The sequence below is a fragment of the Pungitius pungitius genome, chromosome 8 (genome assembly GCF_949316345.1).
Source record: "Pungitius pungitius chromosome 8, fPunPun2.1, whole genome shotgun sequence".
Lineage (NCBI taxonomy): Eukaryota > Metazoa > Chordata > Actinopteri > Perciformes > Gasterosteidae > Pungitius > Pungitius pungitius.
In genome coordinates this window covers 16,041,515-16,067,818 of record NC_084907.1, presented here as the reverse complement: position 1 = coordinate 16,067,818, position 26,304 = coordinate 16,041,515, and the positions used below count along the sequence as shown (strand labels likewise).

The window sequence follows — 26,304 nt, the reverse complement described above, 5'->3', positions numbered from 1 at the left end:
GTGAGCATCACAGATTGAGTACATATGTGAAACAATCTGCCAAAGCTCTCTGACAAATCTCACAAATATGTTTGTTACGAGTAGAAACATACACAGACTGTAAACAGATGCTAAAACACACACACACACACACACACGTTAAAGGGTCCAATATCTGGCGTGCAGGTGTGTGTGCTTGTGTGTGTAATTATCACTGGTTTCTCTGGCGGTTGGAGAGAGAACATCTGTTTACACACGCTAACAAGGTTTTTTGCCTCCCCTGCATCTCACACAGCTGCTTACTAATGGTGTCGACAAACAGAGAAAACACACACACACACACACACACACATATGCAGTAGAGTAAAGTATGTACCGATAAGCCAGCATCCCTTTTTTCTCTTTTTTTTGATGGCTGAGTTGGCCTCTTGGTAATAATAGAGGGTCCATTTAGGTAATCATTGTGCCAGCATCCATAAGCTCACACATCCACCTCCACTGTGCACCGTCAAAGTGTGTGTGTGTGTGTGTGTGTGTGTGTTCTTACCCGGTCATCTTTGGTGGTCTCCTCTTTTGGTATTCAACTTCATCCACGGTCCACACGGCTCCCTTAACGTTTTCAACGCGAACAAAACACTTGTGCAGACTCAGGTTGTGGCGCACAGCATTCTGGGAGGGCAAAAAGAGAGAAGAAATGTAAAGGGTTAACACAACTAAAGATAAAAGTTATAAAACGTCTTTTACATTTAAATCCTTTATCTTGTATTTTCTATTCCTATTATTATTAATTATATTTAAATCCTTTTCCCATATTTAGGTTCATAGCGGCCCCTTCTTCCTGTGGTGGTGAAAAACACCTGAAAAACACTAAATGATAATAAATTGTAAAAGGCATTCTGTCTATAAAGTGACATTTATTCTTTGATGTCTCCTGTTCATTTCAGAAATGTATGTATTCAAATAGTCTGAGCTCCACATCGTTAGTCGCCACGATGCTCCATGATTTCCCAGCGTATCCTTAAAGAGAAAACCAGCTCAAATAGTTTTCTGTTTTCACTTGGCGGGGGGTCCAAACACTCATTCCAGGTGTGTTCGCTACAAACAATGCCTCCAGTTGCCCTTTAAGTAGTGTGACCCGAGGGGCATCGCTTCCTCGCCGCACGCATGTGCTGCGCCGACGCACTGTAGCCGTTCTCTAGCGGCGCTATTTTATCTGAGAATTTTTCTAATCAGTCCCCATCAGCACACATCCACACATCCACAGGAGCTCAGACAGGCAGGCACACCGCTATCTTGGTCTCAGCCCCCCAGGGACAGGCCTCCCTTTTCATCTGCTATTTGTAGTTTGTTCATGCCCAATTTCATTACCAATTTTAATTCGTCTATAATTAAATCCTGCATATTCTCTCTGACACGTTGTTCTAAGCCGAGAGGGAGGGACAGGCCAGGCATGCATCACTCCTTGCCGTAATTACACTCGCAGATACACACACACACACACGCACTTTTTCTTGCACACACACATACACACGCACACACACACACACACACACAAACGCACACGTAATTACACAAGCCATAATCAGCGGAGGAACCCTTTCTCCCCCGCATCCCCTCAACCCCCGAGCCGTGATGCTAAGTTTTGTAAATGAGTCTGACCCCAATCTGCGCCCGCCACCCTGACAGTGCAAACACACACACAGACACACACACACACACAGACGCACACACACACCAACACATACGGATGTACACACAGACTAGACACCATAGACACCCGAGCTATTGCAGTGCTATTTGCATTCGTCTCCGTGATGAAAGCCTAATTCTCCCAGTTAAAACATTAGCAGTCATTTACAGTGGGTCACAGCACATGTGCCACTCATCTCCCCTCCCTCTGGCAGAGAGAAGGGGGGGAGGCGGGGGTCAACATGAGGCAGAATTTTGGAAAGAAAGAAAAATGTCAGACTTAAATGTATTTCAGGTAATCCTAGAGACGAGGATTACATCTTATTATAAATGTTTGAGCATCATGATCAGTCCGGTTGTGTGTCTGCTGCTGCCCTGTGCGTGCTGGGATAGGCTACTCCCATATGATACTAAATACTGTGTTACACACACACACACACATAAATGATCAATAATAAAATAATGAATAATAATTTTGGATTATGCAACCACATACTTTTTAAATGGTGGTGGATGACATACATCTTAATAAAAATACCCTCTGCTGAGTAATCCCTCATTCGAATTTTAATTTCAAAGTATGTATATACTTTAAATATCCAGACTAAAAGCATTTAAATTGCAGAGAAATGCCTTTGAGTGTGTCTGTAATATAGTAAATCATTGAATATTTTATTCAATTAATGTCGAATGTTGGTTATGTTATGATTTTAACATTTAATATTGTGTTGGGCCGTTGAATCCATAATAATTAACACATTTTATAAAATTGGTATGAACTAAAGCTGTAAAAAACTACAATAGAAATGATAATATTTAGGGTTACTTGATTAAATGAGTTACATTTTACGAGTGGAAGTCCGAGTGAAGCATCTAATATGGTTATAATATGGTCGTGGTTGCATTATCGGTTCTTATTCTATTTGATCATATTGCAAAGTTGTTATATGTGGCGTCAGTTAACCCTGAAGGAGAGATTCATACTAAGGCATGTGATATTTATTTTCAAGTTCAGTTGAATAGAAAATAAAATATATTCTTTTAGGCCTCCGAATGACCAGCAGCACTCATTTCTCCACCTCCCTCAGTCATCCCTTACTTTTCCTCACTCTTTCTTGAATGTCCCTTTCGTTTCTATGATCAATGACTTTCACTCCTTGACACTGCTGCTCTCCTCATGAAATATCACGGCTTATTAAAGGACATACATCTCTACGGCCCCATTTGAATCGCGGAGCTGCTATATAAATACATAAGGCCATGCCGAGGCTATATTTAAAGGTCTGCGAGGCCAACAGCACAGGAAGCCGATACCAGGCATTAATAGTTAAAATTCATAAAAGTCAGATGAGGAGGTAAAGATATTCCTGGCTGCCCCATCGCTTAACCCTCTGCCTCTTCCTCCCCCCCCCCATCGCTCCATCATCACCCCATCACAACCTCCTTGGTTTAGGGCTATTAGAGAACAGACAGGGTCTCTCCTCACCCCTCCTCCCACTACCTCTCTCATTCCTCCTTTGCTCATTCGTTCACTTTCCCTCTTGGGAGGAACTGACACTCAAATTAGTGTGAGGTTTCTGTAGAAATGGGTCAGCACCTACAATGGTGGGATCAGGCCAGGTGTGTGTGTGTGTGTGTGTGTGTGTGTGTGTGTTTGAGGGAAAGAGATGAGCAATGTGAGGGAAAGAATTTAATGTGTGTGATCATGTGTGTGTCAGCTTTTTATGTGCATCTCTGTAATGAGACTGCATGAGGGCTGGACGTGGCCCTACCGGGCTAAGTGGGGCCGACTCGCCATGTGCGAAAAAAGGAGGAGGCGATAGATAGAGACTGAGCTCAGGGTTGAGAGTGAGAACGAGTGAACGAGAGCAGTAGGGAAGTGTCTCATAAAGGACAAAAGAGCCAATAACTGTCAAATCAGTCATGTCTTTAGGAGCTGTGCAAAGTCAGCTTTAAACCCTCTCTGTGCATGTGTGTCTATGTGTTATTGAACCATCATTTCCAGCGTAAGTGCTAAATTTAGGCCGCCACAGAGATTTTCTGCAAAGTGAGGTCATTTGGCCAACCCAAAGGTTTCAAATATCACTAAATCCCCCCCCTGCAAATGTAGTTTCTGCCATTGTGGTCTCTGTCGGCATCTGCTCTGGGTTGAGAGCTTCATCACTGGGCACAGACCACAATAACTTTGCAGTCAATTAGATCAGCTTTTTATCCCGTTAGAGTTGTTTACCACATTCGCGTTTGAGTCAAAACCTTTTTGTTTGGATTCAATCAGCTTTCAACCATTCAGAGCGGTAGAAAACGAGTTTCCCTTTTTAAATCCCGGGCTGTTCTCCATCCTCCGGCAATAGAATTTAGTTTTTACTTTTGACATTTTGACTTATCGAGATCTATCCATTGGAATGTCTTAAGAGTGACGAGAGGGAGTGCATGGTGAGCTTTTACCTTCCATGTGGCTGTGTTTCTCCTGAAATAGGCAAACTTGCGGGTAAACCAGTTGTAGATCTCATTGAGAGTCAACTGTCTGTCTGGGGACTCCAGAATGGCCTGAGGACGGAGAGCGGAGACAAAACAAGATTTAGAGGAGAACAACGCAGATGCAGAGAAGAGATGATGCAACTGTCGGTCATTGGAGAACACTTACATGACGTATAAGAGAGGCGTAGGTGAAGGGAGGCCTGACATCAGCGTTCTTATAGAACTCACAGTTCTGAGCCAGCTCTGAAAAAGGACCGTTTCAACTTAATTGATGTTCACGAATGTCTCTTTTCATTATTTCTGTTGTGCCCAACTTCACAAATAATCTTTTTTAAAAGCCTACCATATATTCCTTACTTTTTAACCATTGAAAACTTCCAAACCAGTAATTAAAATAAAAATGTGCTATTGAAAGAAAGTCAATAGATGGTGGCTGTTTAAATCGTGAATGATGAGGATTTTTGAGGCTATATGAAAACAGGAACAGCTAGAATATGAAAAAACCCTCAAACCCCCTAAATTAAAATGTGACTTTTACTTTACTTGGCAATAACTGAACAATGCATAATGACAATGAAATAAAAAGGCAGGCTTGAGTGTGTGTCGGCCTACCTGAGGCAATGGGGGTGCAGTACTTGTCGGAGTTGCGCCGACGTATGGGCCCGACGCCGTGCGTGTGGGAGTGGGAGTGGGAGTGCAGGCTGGAGGAGCTGATGACTGAGGGACCCTGGCGCAGTGGGGTGATGGGGGTGGCAGCTGAGGTGGGGGGGTGAGGAAGACCCTCTGGGTACATGTCGCTGTCCCGCTTCAACAGAGAGCCGCTGGAAGCCAGGTTTAGCTGAAGAGACACAGACACGTCGCGGTTATTCATTCGGCTTCGCACAAGGATTCTGTGGGGCTTTTCGATCTATTAAATCAACAGAAAATGTTTCATTATGCATTTTTAATGTCTTTCTTTTCAAATGCGTATGAAAAATGTACAGTACCTCGGGTTAATATTGTCTAATGATGTCTACGGTGCATTCAATCCATTTATACACAGGTGAGACATTGAAATAAAACATATAAAGGAAAATATGCATTATAAAGCTAAATATACTTAATTTTAGTTTAGTTTCTCTTCCGAGGGTGGAGAATACATTTAGAGCTGGGATTATCTGTATGAATAATAGTTCACTCATCTTAACTTTGAGATGTATCAACTTCTTTTGCCGATGCATTTTACGGAGAAGCATCATCTCCACAAGACATGGTCTGATTTATCACAACATACATTTCATAAATTAGACCTATAAATTTGTGCCCCTACAATTTCCCAGATAAATTCTTGCGCGGACACCAACACTACTCGCACACAATCACACACACGATGGACGTGCACATGTACTGCATTTATACACACAGAGCTGGCTGCAATTAACCCTGCGCTTAGAAATACACAATCACACACAACAGCACGCTTGTAAGAAGGGAACACACACATACACTCTGCGGTGGCCAAGTCTTCACGGACCAATACGGCCCAATTAAGCAGAGCCTTGCACAAACAAAAAAACACACACACACATACACAACACACAAAACCAGTATCCCCAGTCTCTGTGGGACAGGCGTTGCAGGTCTGCTAGTTAAGGACTAATTAAAACTAGTGTGTGTGTGTATAAATATATGTAAAATGTGTGAATCGCCTTCTCTTTACTCTGCCCCCTCTCTACCATTTAAGTAGACTGGAGGGGGCGGGGCTGTTTAACAGGTACTTCATTAACGCTGCAACCCTGCCACATCACCACGGCAACAGTCAAACCTTTTTAATTGAGGCCAAGCTTTGTTTCCATTCCTGACGCTCCTCCCCGCCCCTCCTCCTCCAATCCCTGACCCCGAGGCTCGTCTCCGGTGGTGACAGAACACGCCTCTTCCTGATTTCCCATTAGATGTTAATAGCAGCTGATCCCCCAGCGATCAACGCATCATGCAGACACACAAGTACACACAAACACACACTCGGCTGCACCCATTTATATCCCCCTCAAATTAAGACACTCTACCTCTAATTGACAATTAATTTCAACATCTTCATATTTTAATAAGACTCCTCGTCAATCTGAATAATGAAATATTCATTAGATACCTAATAACAACCTCACCAAGCAGTGTGGACACAGACACACACATCACATCAAAATGTTCACTCCTTTAGTGAGAACACGCTGAAAATACTCAGAGACCACTTTTGCTCCCCCCCGGCCACCCCCCCCCTCTCTCTCTCTCTCTCTCTCTCCGAAAGGCCTAATTCTCAAAAAAAAAATTGATTTTATTATTTTCTCTTTGGAATAAGAACATTACAGTTTTCTGGGAAATAAAATTCCCGGCGTCATGAGAAGTTCAAGACAGCAAAAGTGAGACAGAAAGAAATGTTGAAAAGAAGAATAAAGATGGAAAGTATTCCCTGTAACTTCTAATAAAACACATAAACCCCCATCGGTCAATAGGGGGCGTAGATACCAAGCTAGACAGTAAGAGAGGAAGCTGAAATCCCACGGAGGTTTAGGGACAGTGTTCAACTAATGAATAAGAGGTAAGAGGCAAAGGAGCAAAGGTGAAGGGGTGAGAGGGCACAAGAAAAGCTCATGTACATCCGGGGTTTCCAGTGTGTACTCACAGGTTGGTTAAAAGCCTTTGGCTCTGAGGGGCGCATGTGCAGGTGGGTCATCATGGCCTGGAGTCGCTCGCTCTCTTTCGCCAGCTGTGAAACACACAAGGTGGTGGTGGGGGGGGGGGGTTATCACCAGGAAAAACACTTCCCCTCATTTCACACGCTTAGATTGATATCATGCGGTATTGACACTGAATTACAATTACAATACACCTCAGGCACAGGGAGGGGATGAATATTAAAGTCAGCCACCTCAGCACCCGGAGCTCTCTCACACGCTTACACTAGCCTGCAGACACACTCGTCCCTGTTTGACATTGTTAACGGCCTTTTAATGGGTGCTGCTGCAGTGGAAGTGCTGCATCCTGCGTGTGTTTGTGCATGAATGCGGGCGCGTAGCCTCCGGAAACAACGGCTCTACTCTTAGATAGATAGCGCTGTGAACATACTCACGCACTGCAGAGATGTGCAAATATGAGACATTTACACAGTGACTGCGCTGTTGTATGTGTGTGTGTGTGTGTGTGCGTGGTTGGTAGAGTGGCGGGCTGCCTGCGGACTGCTGAGGGATGAAGTGACATGTCGGAAGGGCCGCAGCCCTGATGTGATGTGACACCAGCTGCCTCGCTGTCACTTTGTGTTCCCTGGCGGTGGCTTCAGGGCTTCAGCTAAACGCTGTTTACCACCACTGCCAAACAAAATGCCCACTCTAATGCTGGACCGCACACACACACACACACACACACAGGCTGGCGCGCGGTGAAGTGAGTGTTTCCCGAAACTATGTCAAGACGTGGGTGAGAAGACGGCCTCTTCTCACGTACCGCCTTTCAGTTCTCGTCCGCTGTCGGCGTGTTGCGTTTTGCCGGAGCTTTCAGATGTTCAGGAGCACTGCGTATGAGAACCACTCCGAGAGCGAGAGAGGGCCTCCGCTTCCCGGGCTCATGTCTCCCTCTGACTCTCTCTCTCTCTCTCTCTCTCTCCCGTCTCCCCTCTCAGCCTCACTCGCTCTGTTGTTGGTGACCAGAGCAGCTTTATAATTGGAGAAGCGATGGCAGCTTCCCTGCCAACTTCTCCTTTTAAATTACAAGCTCCGCTGCTCTCCATAAACTCTGCCCTGCCTCAGACAATTTACCGCCACCCAATGGCTGCGACTGTTTTCGTGACTTTGTTCTCGTGAGCGGGTGAAAAGGAAGCGCATGTGCGGGGGACTCACCTGAATCTCCAGTTGCTGAACCACTTGCATCTGGACTCGGCACTGAGCGGTGCTGCGGTCGTCGAGGGCGTGCTCGTTGTTCAAGTGCCTAGGAGTGAGGAGGAGATGTGAGAAAGTTAATTGACAGCTGTATGTAAAAAAAACAACAACAGAGTCTTCAACAGAGTCCCTGTTGAATGAATTAACAGGTAACATAACCCAGCTCTTTCACTTTTATTTAACCGCGCTGTGAGCCGTTTCAGTCCTACAAAATGAAATCATAATCTCTGAGGTTTATTTTGTCTGGTGAAGAACGCAGCAGCTGTGTTTTGTGTCCGTATACTTCATTGGTGCTCAGTGAGCCATGATCCAAGACTGCCACCTGGATATGAGCTCATGTGTTATCGCACAAAAGCCTTATCTCAAGACTTTCTGTTAGCTAAACTCCACTCCACTTATTAACACTGGTGTGTGTGTGTGTGTGTGTGTGTGTGTGTGCGCTGACGTGCATGGACGTGTGTGTGTGTGAATGGTGGCGCTGTTTGTTTCCTCCAATAGGGGAGGGCCCAGGACCTTCTGATCTCTCCCCCCCCCCTGTCTCCCTTCCTCCATCCTTTTCTCTCTGCTCTGTCATCACCAAGGTTATTCACAGGTTGCTGCTGCATGCTCACTGTGTGTGTGTGTGTGTGCGTTTGTGTGGGCAATGAGAATGTTTGCTGGTGTATCAGTAAGTTACATCCTGTGGGGCTAAATTCTAATTCATTTTTCCTCATTCCACTTTGGTGGTGATTTGTTTATCGTGAAACCAGTGATTTGCGAGTTTATCAGCTCTGAAAGTTAGGCAATATCAGGCGAATTCTAGAAATGAAACAAAAACAATGATGTCATGTGAAGGCATGGCTAATCCAGTCAGTTGAACGGCTCAACACAAGTGCACGATAATAATAACAAAAACATGATCTCACCGCCTGTCTCTCTCTCTCTTTCCATCTGTTAAGCTCTCTCTCTCGTCTGAACTTCTGTCTCCCTTTCCCACTCGCCCTGCGACTCTCCCCAAATGCCTATGATTCACACTGATTCCGGCCATATCCGTCCCCCCCAAATCCCCCCCCCCCCCCACCTCTACAACCGGGCCATAAACAGTAGCAGTTTGATTTTTTTTTTCTTCTCGATGTGTCCCGACAATGAGGCTCTGTTTACTCCTCTGAGTGCTGGCAGACGAGGCTTTAACCCACATTACACCCAGCTCCACCGACCACAGCCGGAGTATTATACCAGAGGACGGGGAGGGAGGGGAAGAGAGACGAGAGAAGAAAGGCCCGAAACAGTGTGGAGTGTCTCCCTCCACAGCTCCTCTGCTCTACCCTTTTCCCTCCTGGGGCGATGACTAAGGCTGGCTGCGTCGGACTGACGGTGTTATCTGTGATTGGCTTGATTTTTTTTCCATCTGCCTCTCTCCCCCCCCCCTCCCCTCTCTCTCTCTCTCTCTCTCTCACACTCTCACACACACACACACACACACACACTTTCACTCTATCTCTCTTTCTCCTTCCATCTGCCTCGGGGCTACGTGAAATGAGACACCAAACAACAGCTTTCCTCTCCAAACTTTCCCAGCCTGCCTTGGCTGCTTTGATCTGACTGTCCGATGGCATCACACATCACCACGCACACTTTTGTGACTATATATGTGTGTGTGTGTGTGTGTGTGTGAGTACATATTTCATCAGGCTGCTTATTAATATCTCCATTGCTCAAACAGCTAGGAGTTCCACACCGATAATGAGAGCGTGAGTTTGTTTAGGGCTTCATTAAAAGGCTTGTGAAGCCTTCATTAGCTGCTTTGGAGCCACAGGGGAGTCTGTTGTACTGTTGTACTGTGTGACAGAAGAGGAGATGGCAGAGTGTCAAGGCCGGAGACGGCGCTGACATACCCCAGTGACTCCAACCTGGCAAGTAGCGCAGTGCCAGTGTGTGTCTTTACTTTTGTTGTGGAAGCAAAAAGATGCTAATTAAGAGTCATTTTCTATTCAAACACAGAAACAAATGTGTCAGAGGAAAGTCATACAAAGCAAAAGCAAACAGACACAAACCACCCGCCAAATGAAGGAAAAGTCTTGGTGACAAATATCAATATGTGAACAAAGAGGAAGAGGATCGCGTTTCAGCAGCCCAAGGAATTCCTCAAAAAAATAAGACTTTACACACATGTTAAGTTTATTTGTGTACCTGTGTGTGTGTGTGTGTGTGTGTGAGAGAGAGAGAACGAATGTGCCTCAGAGAAAATGTGATGTAATAGTTTGCAACACATGAATTCTTGAGTGACATTTCATATTTAGCACAAGATATAGCTTCACTTATCTCTGCTTCATCTGTTCTTTGTGTTTCATCTACTTTGTACAATGCTTCCAATGTTTTTTAACAACAGGTGTTTCTTTACAATAAGATGATGACATTTTCAAATGTTATGTTAAAACAGGTTTATGAAGAAAGAGAGAAAAACTTGTATTTGCATCTGAAAATAAAGAACTTGGAAAGAGGAAACATCGTATCAGTGGGAAACCTTTTCTATTTTTGCATTAAAGTCATGATTACATCCTTCATGACTGATACTGTATTCTTTCACATTTACAGACACCCATCCAATCAAATCTCTACTCGCACCTGTCTCATCAAACCCCACTTTAACCTCTGTGGGTCAAAAAGAGCAATAGAAAGAGAGCCAGTAAGATATGTGTGTTTGATACCTGTGGGTAAAAACATTTCATTTACCAAAACAATTTGGCTGTTTTGCTTATTCATTCCTGAGAAACTATTTCCTAACTGTCGCTGTCCTTTGATGGGTGGTTTACTCACTTGATGAACTGCCCCATGTCCTCGCACAGTGCTTCACAACCAGGCCACTTGCACTCTCCATGGCCGTAGAGAGGATGGGAGCTGGCATGCTCCTCATGACTGTGTGGAAGAAAGAGTCAGGTAGCAAAACAGTTATTACATTTTCCACATGTTGGTATGTTCATGAAATGCACGACACCTAAAAATAAATGACTTTTTGATAATGAGAATAAGGCATTAATATGCCACACTGTCTCATGCAAATGCAAATGGAACCGTAGCAGCAGAAGCCTCAGTAGAGCCATCTGAGTCTGGTTAGGAGTCATTAGTTTGTACAGTTCACGAAGCCAAGTGCATGGAGAGGAGGATAGTGCAGAGGGGGTTCAGTTACAGAAGCCAGGCAAATATGGGAATTGGTCCAGCAACCTCAGAGGCAAAATTCTTAAGTCCATGACCTGTCTGTTTCTGTCCTTGCTGTATTTGTTGTGCGCGTGTTAGTGTGTGTCTTATGATTCAGGAGTTGACACGGAGTCGGCACGGGACCAACCAGCCATGACTGATTGGCGGCGGCTGCCGTCATGTGCTGGTTGTTCTTTTGTGGTTGGCTGACGTGTGCGTTTGTGTGTGTTTGTATGTGTGCATCTGTGAATATTTATGAGCATTTGTGTGTTTGTAAGGGTGTGTGGCAATGAAGGACTGGGCCAGGTTTGGTTTGGGCTCAGGGTAGAATAACCGTGACCGTACACCCATGTGTGTGTGTGTGAGTCTGTGTGTGTGTGTGGTAGGTCCAGTAGCAGATGTGGTTCAGACCTGGAACTTCGCCGGCGACTGCTGTCTCCCCATATATTTACATGGCTGTGTGTGTGTGTGTGTGTGTGTGTGTGTGCACGTGCGTGTGGGGACTGGGATGGGGATTCTCCCAAATCAACATCAGAAGGTTGTCTAACAAAAAACATTTGTCTCGCAGATGGAAACATGTCTCTCTCTTTGCCGATTTTGTCTCTTCCTGATCATGTGTTGGCTGAGGTTGGAGCGTGTGTGTGTGTGTGTGTGTGTGTGTGTGTGCTGGCTGTGGTTGACTCAGAAGCAGCTCAGACAACAGACATGAGAAACTGCTGGAAACCACATTCTCCTCCACATCAGATACGCGTTAGCTTAGCAGGCTAACGCACTAATGCGGCCCGGTTTGAGTCCGCTGAAGCCAACTCTGAAGCCGTAGACATTATGACATTATGACATTGTGACATTATTTTGTGCGGCTAATAGAAGCTCTGATTGATTCTTGCACACCCGCATCAACCCCCTCCAAAATGAGGTCACTGAATCGGTGCCACAGTGACACTGCAGACTTCCCTCTAGTACTGTGTCTTTCTGCCTTTGTCTTGTCCACGTGTGTGTGTGTGTGTGTGTGTGTGTGCGCGCGCTACTCACTGGCTGCTGGGGGGTTGCCCGCCTTTGGGGTAATAGGGGACATGGTCATCTCCGCTGTCTGACTTGGTGAAGCTGGATATCCACTCAAACAGCCTGGCTCTTAAAGACAAAGGAAAAGACCAGTCAACGGAGCCACGGGACACCAGAGCTCTCGTGTGCGTGGTACATGGAGCGGCATCTCCAAAATGCCAACATGTAAACATAGTGTCCATCGCTGTACCTGTCTCTCTTTGGGGTGTGGCTCTGTCCGTTGACCAGGCTGTGCAGTGGGATGTGAGCGCTGGCCGCTTTGGCAAAGGCTGAGGTAGAATTGGAGCTGTTGGTGCTCAAGTCCAGGCCCTCGGCCTGTTTCAGGGCGTCTTCACTGCTCTGCACCCCCGACACCTCCTTCCACAGCTGTTGGAGGTCTGACGGACACATCGCTGCAGAGAAGGAATGCACAGTGAACTCGGTGACCTCGTTCAGTTGCTCCAATGTTCTGCGCAGATATGATTAGAATCGTAAGACTGAATGCTATTAACACGCATGCGACTATAATAGTCCTCTGGTACGAGTGGAAAATAAAATAAAAACTGACAAGGGGTTTGTGTCTGTTTTTGTTTTATTTCCAGATATTCAATACTAGTTCTTAATCTCTGTTGGCAATTGCTACTGTCTACAAGTACCGCAGCTACTTTCACTACCACTATTTGTCTCAACAGGGTGGGGGCACACTTTGAGTTTGTTCTAGTTGCAGCTTTGTTATTTCTGCTCCAATTTCACAGTGAGAGAGACGCCTAAAAGCCTACTCCAATGGATCTTACCGTGCACGTATGCACGCGCCCACACACTCTGCACACACACACACACACACACACACACACACACACACACACACACACACACACACATGCACAGACCTCGCAGCAATCCAAATATTATGTCTGCTTTGTCTGCATTCTTCTGTGATCCAGCCAAAACAAAAGTTCTCACTCTGGAGGAATGAGTCATTGTGTGCATAGATTTCTTTGCATATGTGTGTGTGTGTGTGTGTGTGTCGTATTATCCAAGAAACCTGAGCAATCCGTGGACACGCCTAGGGGGGTCTAAAGTATTAATTACTAAATTACTAAAGTAGTAAAATACAAGAAAAACTTCTGGTTTCCGGTTAAGCGAGCGGTTTACGTATGAATGAAAAGCAAGAAAAACTCAAATTATAAGTGGACGAGAGCAGAAGAGATCATTAAACAACAAAAGCCTGACTTTGTGCGCATTTCTGGGAATGTATGCCCTCATCATTTCCCCCCAGCTAGTGTTAACAAATACAAAGCATTATTCCTGGAGGAGAGTGCTTTTGCTAACTGTTCAACGTACACAGCCACATCTGGCTGCTCGGGTCGTATTTCTTCCACAGTGATGTCTGTAGATATGAGAAATGCTAGGAAGTACACTTAAGTTACTGAGAAGTTAGGGCCCAACAGGATGACGTCAAACCTAATGGATACTTCTTTTATGAGAGTGAAGAACTGAAGTACTGAAACACACTCTCTCAATGATCTCTGTGTGTTTTCTTCTTTTCTTTTTTTTGTCTTTGACTCAGTATGTTGACAGTCATGAGATTCTACTAAGTGCCTCCATTTTACCGCAGTAACAGAAATAAACAGAACCCACAGCAGGACCCCTCCCCCCAGGGTAAGCCCCCCCCCCACCGGACACAACAGCCCTTTGAGGCGGGGCAATAATGTGTGCATTTGTGTGCATAGGTGCGAGTGTTTATGCATGTGTGTTTGTGTGTTTGTGTGGCATGGCTGGTCAGAGGAATGCTCTGGCTCACGCCTGGCTGAGCCGTCACAATGGAGCGGCTCTTTCACACTGCAGGGAAATTCCACTCTGATATGGAGGGAAAGAGAGGGAGAGAAAAAGAAGGAGAGGCCAAAGGCAAATGTTTGCAACTGTCCCAAAAAACAAACACCTTTTTATGCAAGACCTTGGCCTCCCTCTTTTTTTTTTACTCTGTAAAAACTCTGTGAACTGGTATTTTCACTTCCAGTGGACACACACACACACACAAACATCTTGCCCCTAGCACACAAACATCACAGGCTTAGGCGAAATGGCATTGTTTTGATTAAGCTGATTTTATTTTTGCCGTCGACCCGTGTGTGACTGCAGGTGACTGGTCAGCGCCCGCGGCGCTTCAGCGGTGTTTTTCGGACACTTTAGAGCCCCCAAAGTATCGTCCATACGCGTGCGTGTGTGTGTGTATGTGTGTGGATTTGACGTTATTGTGTCGAGAAAAAAAGTGAACCAAGACACGCAAATTCAATAATGATCGTTTTAAAATAAATCGTGCTGACCAAATGAGGGGACTTGGAGAGAAGGTACATACAGGAACAAGTACAGCAAAACGAAAATGTTTTTTTGTGTCTGGCTAATCTCAAGTACACTCACGCTTAAACACACTTAGTCAAGCACATGCACATACCTCCGAGCAGGGGGCTTACTGGCATATTTTACTTATTATCCAAATGACTACCTTCCACAAACCCACCAATCAACTTTCCTTTTATCTTTTATTGGCTGATTAACTTAACAGGCTTCACATGCAGCTTTGGGCCTGTATCCGTGTGTGTGGGTGTGTGTGTAGGTGTGTGTGTGTGTGTGTGTGTGCTATCAGTTAAGACCATGTGTGATGGAGTTTGGCGTGATTACGGTTGTGTACTGTGTATGAATGCGTGCGTGTGCGTGTGCACGTACCTTGCTGCAGAGACTGCATGGCGGCGGTGGGCTGCAGTGGGACCAGGCCTTGTCTCTGGAGGTTGAGGATGTGCTGCTGCTGAAGCTGCTGCATCTGGATGAGCTGCTGCTGGAAGGCCAACTGCTTACTGCCCAACTGCTGGGGACCAGAGGGCAGAGGTCAAGAAAAGGTTTTCAGATACCACTTGCTTCGTAATATCTTCAACCAAGTGTCCCTTTTTTTACCTGAAATTTCTGAAAAGTCCCTAAATTGTCTAATATTTCAAAAAAAAACCACAGTACTGACTGATTCTTCGGGTTCGGGTAGCAACCAACTAAGGTATTGTACAAAATTTGTATTTTTAAGCCCTCTACCCATGAAAGAATACCTGCAGATATCTGCTTGCACCCATTAAAAACGGACGAGGATCGGATTTTGTGAAAGTGTCACATTTGTTAATTGCAGCTTTGAACTAAATGCCAGATTTAGACAGCTGCCCTTGATTTGGTATTTTCTCCTTTACATCTAAAAGGAAGCCCTTCCCTATTCTGTTATTATGATCCCAATTGCTCTGCCTGTCCTATTACATCATTCAGTCTAAAAAAAATCAAGTATAGAGTCAACTAACACCATATAAAATAAATAAAAGTCTTGTATTAAAAGCAAGAAAAGCCCAGAGCCGAGCTGTAAGGACCCTGAGGATGAAGAGAAGGGGGGGGGAGGTTGAAGGGAGAGTGGGAGAGAGAACAAGGCACGTGGCGATAATGTCGGTGTGTGTTACGGTGATAAATGTCCCCTTTCCTGCCCTCCCAGTCTGGGGCAAATCTGGCCTGCGCTGCACTGTTTGAAGTCCCACCCGACCAACCCCCAAGAGAGATGGACTTTATCTCTAAAAGATAACTAGTGGAGAGGAAAAATAAATAAATACAACTTGAGGAACTGCTCATTGTGTGTGTGTGTGTGTGTGTGTGTGTGTGTGTGTGTGAGTGAGAGAGAGTGGCAGCCTGGAACTCTTTGAACAGAGAGGATCTCACAGGAAGGGCAAATAGGTCACTTCCTTTCAGACTTGGTGCCAGGGGAGAAGAATTGTGATGGCACTGTGTTTGTGTGTGAGAGTTGGGGAGAGTTGTGTCCGCTGGAGAGGTGTGAGAGGGAGGGCGAGGTCAAAGGAGTGAGTGCAATAACTATTCTTGATAGAAGAAAAACCCAGTAGGATAAAAAAAAGGGGGAAAACACACTTTTTTTTCTTCATATGCACTGGTTCAAAAGCATTTGGTGTACATGTTACTGTATTAACTGGAAATCTGTGGTTACACATGGCTAATCCATAATAAACAAAAACTGTTTACAACTCTCGGACCACAGAAAAACATTGTTTGGATTAGATTCGATTCAACTTTATTTAAACAAATAAAACACATTTCTTCAGGGAGTCCAGACTTTTTTTTTCTTCTTTGACCAGAGCAAACTTTGTCAAAGGCAGGAGATGCTGTGGTCACAGACACAATCTCTGACATGCTTACACGATCCGCTTCTTTCACGTGAACTGACAAATTCTAATGTGTTGCAATAAACGGCCTCATGATCATCATGATCAGATGTACTGAATGAACTGGTTCCTCCCGTCTGGCTCTTTTTCTCTTTTCTTTCCAGCCCCCCTGCCCCTCCTTTTCTACTTGTCTGTCCATTTTACATCCTCCACCCCCCCCCCCCCCACCCCCTTGTCTCACATTCCCTCCTGAGATATGGCTACGGTTCTTTAAAACACACATTGTGTGTGTGTGTGTGTGTGTGTGCCTGTGTTCTGTTTACATTAGCTGTGGCTGAGTGGCCAAAGCTAGCGCAGTAACAGGCTGTCAATGTGATTTATGAGCACATCACACACTGTCTGAGCCTGCCAGTCACACAGATCCACACACATATAGAAGGACACTCTCACACACACACACACACACACACACACACACACACACATCTCTTGTGGTGGTCAGAGTCACTTCATTAAGCTGACTCCTGACCAGTCCCAACTGCACCGGCGACACACACACACACACACACACACAGGCTCAACGTACACACACACACACCCTTTCATTCAACGCATCACTTCCACGCAGACAAGAAAGTGAAGAAGAACTGCAGGAAAAGAAGAAAAAAAGGGCAAACATTCACAGCCGCTGGAGCACAAAAGGCAAGGAGAGATGGTCTCATTCCTTCTCCTTCCTTCCTCCTCGGTCTTCTTTGTCTCTTCCTGTTCTCCTGTTTTGTGCGTTGTGTTCGAGGCCTGCTGGAATCTGAGGTTGGTTCAACTCCTGGTCTAAGATGATCGCTGGCTACATGAATGCAACCTGCCCCGGGCCTCAAAAGGTCCGGCAGCACCTTGTTGACCACGAGATTTGTGAGAGGAGGCTGAAAAGGTGTTGTGGTTTTTGATTGAGGGCTCGCTGCGACTGGAAAAACACCGACTGCTGGAAATGGCCTTCATCATATCAGCTGTATGCGGCTCTGTGGGGAGGCATATTCCCTCAAGTGTATGTGTTTGTGCAGTGAACCGTCACACATCGAGCCTCCCCCCCCCCCCACCCCCTGCATGTGTGTGTGTAGCTGTGTGGCCAGTGTTTGCACTTGTCTGGTTGTTACAGGACAACAAACCTGAAAACTGGGACAGCGGCGGCGAGGAGGGAGAAAGGGGAGGGGGGGGGGGGGGGAAGCGAATCAGACACCCCCTCAACATGCGAGTCAACCACAACTGGTTTGCTTTGGTCACGGTCGAGTTGGTTGACCGCGGTCGGCGAGGAGTTTGTGTGTCTGCTCACTGGGAGACGGGGGGGGGTAAGGAAGGGGAGGAGAAATCTAGGATGTGTCTCCTCATGCGTTTATCAGAAAGAGCCTCGTGAGGCACTTCTCCCTGAGTCGGTCCCCCCCTGTGTGTACACTAACTCTGGTATTACCACGTCTCTGTACAAACACACACACACACACACACATACATACACAGGTTAGGAGCGTAATCGTGTCCGATCGGTTGGAATCCTCTTTGCCGTGGTTGATCCTCTGCAATCGTTCCGTACCACGGCAGTGTTTAAACCTGGTACGTGTGTGAGGATTTATGCATGTTTGTGTGTGTGTGTGTGTGAGTGATAGAGAGAAACGAGAGAAAAGGGAGGCTCCTAATGCTTGCGGGGTTAATTGACAATTAAAAGCGTGGCAGACCCTCCCTACAGAGAGACTTCTCCCCAGGCTTAGTGCTGGAGGCCTGCAATGAGGTCTTTGGCATGGTGGCGTAAGGCTTAGCACCAGCATCGACATCGCCTGCTGGTGGAAGAAATGAGAAACCCACATCCACAAGTTTGGTTTTAGAGATAAGCTTGTACACGCGTATCATCAATCAATCATATAGAGAAAAAAGGGGGATGAGGAGAGAGATGGGGAAAGGGAGTTTCCATACATTAGGTGCTTTTTTCTCTTTTTTTCTTCTTCCTTCTGCCGGCTCCCTTGTCAAACGCTTTCACTGCGTTTAAGGGCACTTGTGTACTTCAGAGTGTACTTGAGCTGAGTGAGTGTGTACTTGGTGAGGTTCACCTCTTTTGCCGCTTGCTTCCCAGCCTGCTGCTGCTGCTGCTGCTGCTGTTGCTGCTGTTGTTGCTGTTGTTGCTGTTGCTGTTGCTGTTGCTGTTGCTGCTGCTGTTGCTGTTGCTGCTGCTGCTGACTCAGAAGCTGGAGATGCAACTGCTCCTGCTGCTTCTTGTAATACTCTTGTAACTAGACACAGACACAGAGAGGGGGGAGGCAGGGGTGAGGGGGGGGGGGGTCGAGAAGATGGTGAAATGTGAGGCAAATGAGTCCCAAAGCGTTGTGTCGACTTCAACAGCAGCAGCGCGGCCTTCCATCAGCAAAGCGCCAAGCAAATGTCAGGCACTGTAACTTGAACCGGAGTCTGGAGGAATTCAGTAGCGGCCCCACGTCCCCACCCCTACCCCCCCTCTCCACACTTTATTGTTGCGTGGTTTATTGACAAACCACAACAAGCAAACCCAGACCTGACAGAGGAGACTACTGGCGCAGTTATGGTGAGTCAATTTGTGTTGTAAAGTCATGGTGTATGTCGCTGCTGCATTAGTAACAGTTCAAACGCAGCTCGTAGGGATCGGACGACATCTGCGCGCGCGCACGCACGCACACACACACACACACACACACACACACACACACACCTACACACAGTATGCATGACTGCGCAGGGCTGGATTAAAAACGTTAAATGTTTTAAGCCAGCTCTTACTGAATTCACTGTTTTGCTGTCAAAAACACCTACTGTAACAGTGTGTGTCTGAGTGTGTGCGCAAATGCATGCATGCGTGCGTGTGATGGATCAAGAGCACTGTGACTGCTGTTTTCTGTGTTTTTCACTGTAACTAGTATTTTCTTCTCTGTAATGAAATAGACTGCAATGGTAACTGTTTGTTTGAGTTACTAATCACTAATTTACTCGGGAAGCTCCATTAAGATTCTAATCTTGCCGAGAGTCAAGGAAGGCGGACAGGAAAACGTACTCTGACCACAGAGAACGTGTGCCTGTGTGTGTGTGTGTGTGTGTGGGTGTGTGGGAGGTGGGGAGGGGGGCGGTTATGCTCTTGAGAACAGCCTGTACATGTGTCCGTCTGCAGTTTGTCTTTGTTTCATGGCGCGTCAAATGTTCAAAGAGGCTTTTCAGCAGAAATGGCTTCACAGTGCTGCAGTTGTTTCGGTCTCTCATCCGTCTGACCCCACCGTGAGCCGAGTGCACACCGCCACCCCCCCCCTGACACGCAGTCTGCCTCCTCCTCTTTTTGTGCCAAGCCGTCTTACATTTCCAGCTTCAATTTGAGATCATTCACTGTTATTTTGTGGCCTTGTTGTCCTTTATCCATTTTAAATGCACAACTCCTTCCTTCTTTTCTATCTGCCTCTCTTTTCCTTCATGGCTCCTTAGGCCTGAGGTAATCTCTCTTTTCCGCGTCAATAGCCCCAATCGCCCCCTCAGCACACAGACAAACGCATATGCAAGCAGACACACACACATGCGCGTGCGCGCGCACACTCTTGACTGAAGAGTGGCGAGTTGAGGGAATAATTAAGTGATAATTAAGGTATTTTTAATGATTTGATTCAGTGGCTCCATGCATTAAGAGTATGTGTAAGTGAGGCAATCACCTCTCCAGCCTATTACCATGACCTTGACTTTAGTGAACACACTAAGAAAGAAAGAAAGGCGCAGCAGCTGTAGCATGAGTAAAGGTTAGCAGAAACTTAAAGGTTAAAACACACACGCAAATACACAAATGAGTGCCCGTACAAACACACAGCTGTGCAGCAGTGGGCCGTAAACCGCACACACAATGCTGTATTGCCATGGGGATATGAAATTTAATGCTTCAGTGAGTGATATGTTGGTTGATTGTTCTGCTTGTGTGTGTGTGTGTGTGTGTGTGCGGGGGGGTTGGGGGGGTGTAAAAGTGCCTGATTTGCAGATATACACTAAGAGCAAGTCCATACTGTGGTTAATTAAGTGGGAAAGCAATGTTGAACTCAGTGGTTTTAATAGTGGAGATGTAATGTCTGTGTGTGTGTGTGTGTCTGAGTGTGCATTATAAACCCCCAATATCCCTTTTCCTCATTAGGGAAAAACTGGTGAAGAGGCTCTCAACAGTCTGTTTTTGTTAGAAAGCAAGCACATTTCACATTTCCATCATTATGAAACACTTTGTCAGATCTTCCCACTGGCAATCCATACCCTCTCCTTATTATATATACTGTCTGCTCTGCTTTCGCCTGCGTGTGTATGTATGTGTTTTCTCTAGTGTGCGGTAATTACTTCTGCATCCACACTCCGTTAATAGTCCTCATCACATCCTTTACAAGGTTGTGTGAGTGCTTTTACGTGTGTAGGTAGGAGGTCGCAAGTTGGTGTGGTTGTAGATGAAGAGTGTTTATTGGTTTGTGTCAACACAGCAACCCCTCCCTCACCTGCTGGGAATCAACACACACACACACATACACACACACACACTTCTGACTCACTATGATGTATTGGGTGATGCTAAATAGTGAAAAGGTGTGTGTATTTTCTACATACATGGGGACAGGAGCATGCGTATCCCCCTAACAACAATGCCAAAGAGGAGGTGTGTGTAGGTGGATGCGTAAATGTCTTCAAAGATCTCATCGCAATGAATAAGATCAAATCACACCCAGTGTGTGTCAGCGCCTTCTAAAACAGACACATCCCCACATGCTGGCCTGGGAACAAGTCCAACCACAGCGTGTGTGAGTGTGTGTGTGTGTGTGTGTGTGTGTGTGTGTGTGTGTGTGTGTGTGTGCCTTACCTGCTGTAGCATTAGAGCCTGCTGTTGCTGCAGCAGGGCCTGAAGCTGAGGGGGAGACAGGATCTGTTGCATCTGCTGAGGAGTGATCATCTGTGGACTCATCATTGCCATGGACACAGGCACCTAAAGACAGCACGGGGACATTTACTTTAGATGATTTACTCTCACACACTAGCAAGTAAAAGAAGGGTCAACACAATCCATGGGTTCAGCTTGTGTGAAAAGGCCCAGCCGGGCACAGAGAGCCTTAAGCATGACGGCGCCTGCAGCGCAACACTCCAAACAAACGCTGTGAATGGAGGTGGTACAGTAGGCTGGTGCGGACAGGTGAAGCTAGAGAGGTGTGTTGTCTATAATTCTCTGTTGTCAGTCACTGCAAAGAAAAGCTGGCAACATCAGATAAAGGTAAATAGACAGACGCATCACTTTCATCCACACGGCTGGCATTGTTACAAATAAAAAGTAACTGGCAATTGCCGTGACAACAGGGAGATAAAAGGACAGCTTTGCAATCTCCCAATAAAAAATAAAATCTTATCTGCTTTTATAAATACATGATTAGGACGGCCTCTGATTCTCTTTCCACACAGTCAAGGCTGGCTAAGAAGAAAGGAACAACAAAGTGGCTATCTGATGAGATAGACATCTCATCAGATAGAGCTGCGCACAGGAAAATACAGAGCTACACAGGAAGGAAGAGAGAGAGAGAGAGAGAGAGAGAGAAAGTAGAGAGAAACAGTGAATCTTGGGGATGTGTTGTGCAAGCACTCCTAATGCACATGCATAGTACACGGAGAGATGGGCCTCTGAAACGCTAATCTGATGACAAACACTGAGAAACTGAAGACAAAATAACCACATAAATCCAAAACCGAGAGACTCACATGAAATGCATGAATGCAGGATTAGAAACTGAAACAGAAAATGCTGACAAAGGGCTTCTGTGATTGTTAACCCAATCAAGGTTTAAGAAAACCATACGGGGAACAGAAAGGGCAGTGAGACTCAGTCCATCATCTCTCACGGCCTACAAATCAATAAACTATACTGCCTTCTCAATACAAATAATCCTGTCTATTAAGAGGGGATGGCTGCTTTGCAGAGGGATACGAGGGTGAGTTATCGCCTCTGAAATTGTCCGTTTATCTATTTTTACTCCATAGTGAAATATCAATCTCTCTCATGGTCAAACTGTGTGTGTGTGTGTGTGTGTGTGGGCAATGCACACGTGCTCTCCGCAGTCTATCTACAGTACTCAGCACCTGAGGGATGGCAGGTAGGGAGGGTGATGGGCACCGGGAATCATGCAGTGCAGAGAGCAAGAAAGAAGACAAGCTGACGCTAAATTAAATCTGTAAAGAACCGATTTGACTTTGTAAACACGACTGGCCATAAATACCAACACCCTCTGCACCACCTGGCCTCTGCCTCTGCCTCCCCCTCTCTGGCTCCCTCCTCCCCACCGTCTCTTTTCCTCTACTCTGCCACCGTCAAAGCTAAACATCCACATGTTACGCCGAGGGGACGGAGAATCAGGTGCATGTAGACAAATGAGTGTGTGTGTGTGTGTGTGTTTTTTGTTTGAGCGGAGGGGGATGAAGGAAAGAGTCAGAGTTAGGCAGGGGAAGGGTGATGTTCGTGGCAGTTGGTAAAACGGTGGTGGGGGGAGGGAGGGTGGGGGGGCGGTAATGGGTGCCTATTGGCGTCATGCCAGCTTGCCCCCGCCACCGGGCCGCGTCAGTCTAAGCTGCCAAATGAAAAGCTGTAATTAATTGCTCTTGTGCATCCTATTCTTCCCCCTTGACAACTCATACATTCTATTTTATACACACCGCCATTGACATTTCCAAGTCACAGGCGTAATAATTACCGGAGTTATAGCACCTTTCTGTGTGTTGGCTGACGCTGTGACGCCAGAGCCAAACGCGCGCCCATGCGGGCAAGTGCTGATTTACTGTCATGCAAGTGTGTGTGTGTGTGTGTGTGTGTGAGTGTGCGCGCTTTTGTGTGCAAGCGAGCGTGTGTTTAAAGGCTGAATGTGTGTGTGTGTGTGTGTGTGGTTGGCTGAATGCTGAGTAGTTAAGGTTTGACGCCATTAATTGCCCCTATAATCTAATATCACAAAGCGTGGTGATTATGGGGCACGCGTTGCCACCGCCATACGACACCGCCAGCCTGAGAGCGCCGCCACAAAACAAAAGCCTCGCCATTAGCGATTTGACGGGCCAGGACAAAAGCTCTTCACAATGCGGAATTATATTTTCATTCGGCTTTGTCTCTCCCGGTGAATGATTTCTCCCCTTTCATTGGACTGTGAATAGGGACAGTCTGAAAAGCCGGGCGATTTGAAGTCAGCCATTTATTAAATGCATTTCTTCCCCCCCCCCCCCTGCTGTCGTTTCCATTTTTTTTCATGTTGCATGTTAATTTAAAAGAGAGAGATTCGTGGCAGATTAGTGGGAGAGAGGTGAAGCTTGGTGGATTGGGGGGAGGGGGGGTGGGGGGGGGGGCAGAGAGGGAAGGACACGATCCACACTCAGTAGTGGAAGAAAGGACAGAAGGAGAAGGAAGAAGAAAGGAAGTAATGATTGCAAAGTAGAGAGAGCAAACCTTAACTGCAGCTTTGTTGACGGAGACATTTGGCCCTAGACTCTGCGACGGCGAAACGCACACACACACACACACACACACACGCACAACCATCGCAGAGACCTACACGCTAGTTGTTACATGATTGTAACAGTTGAACCGCTAATGACAGAAGGATTTTAAAACCTAGGATGTGACCACTACAATTAAAAGGCAAGAATTAGTCGTCAACCACAGCCGCACACACACAGACACACACACACACACACAGTGCTGAGGGGTTGGTGGCTGACAGAGGTCAACCCCTGTCTTGGAGATTGGGAGAAGGGGAGCGGGAGAGACGGAGAGAGGAGTGGGGAGGCGAGGGGGGGAGCGGGAGACAGCCTTGTCGTTTACAGTGAGTGGAAGCGTAATTAGAGGGGTTGTTTGAAGAGGGAGTTTAACTGATTAACAAAGGAAGAGAGGGAGCGAAGGAGCGCCCCGAAGATGGAAAGGAGAAGAAGGAGAAAGGCACGGAGTCCCCGAGGAGCTCAGGGAGAGAAAGAAGGGGGATGCAACTTGCATTTCAATGAGCCTCCATCCTTCTCTCCTCTCCTCCCTTGATGACTTTTCATTCTAACGAGGAGGAAAGCCCCATTTTCCATTTCAGATGGAACCTCGGGATGAGGGGAAGGAGGGCGATCTGATATTAAACCGGCATGCAGCCGGGGGAATAAGCCCTGTGCGGTTCAGCACCATGTCTATAAGGCTGGTTACACGATGGCATCGTCTCCTATTTAGGAGCGACCTCACGTCTTCTCCTTCTTTCTAATTGAGATATGGGACAAAAAAAAACAGCGTCCTTTACCGCCACTTAACGCATAATAAAGATATGGGTTCAAACACTCAAACTGTTTCTAAAAGAGCAACCTCCAGTGGGCCGTAAACAGAAACATTTACTCTTACAGTTATTCACCTCACGCTGGCTGCCTATGTGAGTGTGAGTGTGAGTGTGTGTGTGTGTGTGTGTGTGTGTGTGTGTGTGAGAGAGAGAGAGAGAGAGACTGCAGTGAGTGGTGAGAAGAAAGGAGGCTATAATCAGAATCTAAACAGGCTCTCAGTCTAAATGATGCGGGCCCTGCCTCCGGGTCTATGGGGACACGCAGGAGAGAGGGATAATTGAAAAAATGACAGAGGAGAAAGCAGGAGGAGGAGAGAGGCTGACACAGACCTCCTCCACCCCTCCTCCTCCTCCTCCTCCTCCTCCTCCTCTCCTGGTAAGAGCAAACCCCAGCGCTGTTTATCCTTGTCACTGAGCATTACCACCTCACCCTGGAAGGGACGCCTGCCTCACTCCCTGTCAAATACACACACGCGCTCACACAAGCGCGCAAAAACACACACACACCTCCAGGCGCATAAAAACCTGTGCCTGTCTTTTGTTCACTCCATAATAACCTGCTATGACCTTCTTTCTTTTCTTCTGGCATCCGTTCTAAACAAATATTTAAATCTTTCTGGGATGTCACTGTTGCCACAAGCTTCCCTTCTGGGGGGGAAGAAGTTTGACACGTTGTGTGGCATGAAAGGTTAATATCTGTGCTTATTTGTGCACACGGCAACCGCACAGTCCTCTTCTCTTCTCCAAAATTAACTGACTCCTCGGGGGGGGGGGGGCACCCGTTTTAAAATACAGCTGGCCATGTGCCTTGGTGTGTAGAGGCTTTGAGGGTGTGTGGAGAACTCCTGGTTGTTTATTCATCAGCTATCATCACTATCACCATCTTCCGCCCCCCCCCCCCCAGGTGGACAGCTTGTCTGTGCTTTTCGTGCCAAGAAATGAGAGGAGGGCCTGGGGTGGGAGGGGGATACAGCACGGGGGGTAGAAAGAGAAAAGCATTTGAGTGGAAAAGAGGAATAGAAGGAGCGCCCACTGTGCTGGGAGCGTTGGGGCCCCATTGTGTGCGGTGAATATCCCTCCGCCAGTTATTCTGCAGCGGGCCAAGGGGTCACATTACTTTGGGGGGGAAACTGATGAGCAAAGCCAGGTGGGGTTGAGGATGACACCAGTGTCATTTTCGCTGAGTCATGGGTCTCTCTGTGTCTACAAACAATATGTTTATGTGAGCTGTGTGCCAAAGGATGTTTGAGTGCTATTGAATCCTTGTGTGTATGTTCTCGAATCACTTCTAACTAATTTCCTTCACATCGCATGTATCATCGTGCTAACCACAAATGCAAGCGACTACTTACTTATGTTATATTTATTTTTGTCTGCAGCAACAACAAAAAATCGTAAGTCTTCCAAAGTGGATTGTGGTTGAGGTGGATGAACGGTTGTGTGGATGCATGCATGCAAAGTTGGATGAATTTATAAAAATGATGATGTTTTTGA

General features: G+C 46.4%; 1 protein-coding gene across 3 annotated transcripts in view; it reads right to left on the bottom strand.

Moving 5' to 3' along the window:
• foxp4 (forkhead box P4) overlaps positions 1-26,304 on the bottom strand; it is a 95,405-nt gene that overhangs the window by 7,227 nt on the left and 61,874 nt on the right. For 2 of the 3 annotated variants that reach the window (XM_037448548.2, XM_037448550.2), the window contains 12 exons: positions 21,342-21,464; positions 18,559-18,738; positions 14,997-15,135; positions 12,481-12,682; positions 12,261-12,359; positions 10,851-10,949; positions 8,016-8,103; positions 6,806-6,889; positions 4,759-4,984; positions 4,313-4,389; positions 4,114-4,215; positions 527-648 (listed from right to left, as the gene is read on the bottom strand). In XM_037448548.2, coding sequence (XP_037304445.2) covers positions 527-648; positions 4,114-4,215; positions 4,313-4,389; positions 4,759-4,984; positions 6,806-6,889; positions 8,016-8,103; positions 10,851-10,949; positions 12,261-12,359; positions 12,481-12,682; positions 14,997-15,135; positions 18,559-18,738; positions 21,342-21,464 — 1,541 coding nt within the window. The remainder of the gene's footprint in view (positions 1-526; positions 649-4,113; positions 4,216-4,312; positions 4,390-4,758; positions 4,985-6,805; positions 6,890-8,015; positions 8,104-10,850; positions 10,950-12,260; positions 12,360-12,480; positions 12,683-14,996; positions 15,136-18,558; positions 18,739-21,341; positions 21,465-26,304) is intronic. The other variant, XM_037448549.2, reaches the window with a different exon arrangement.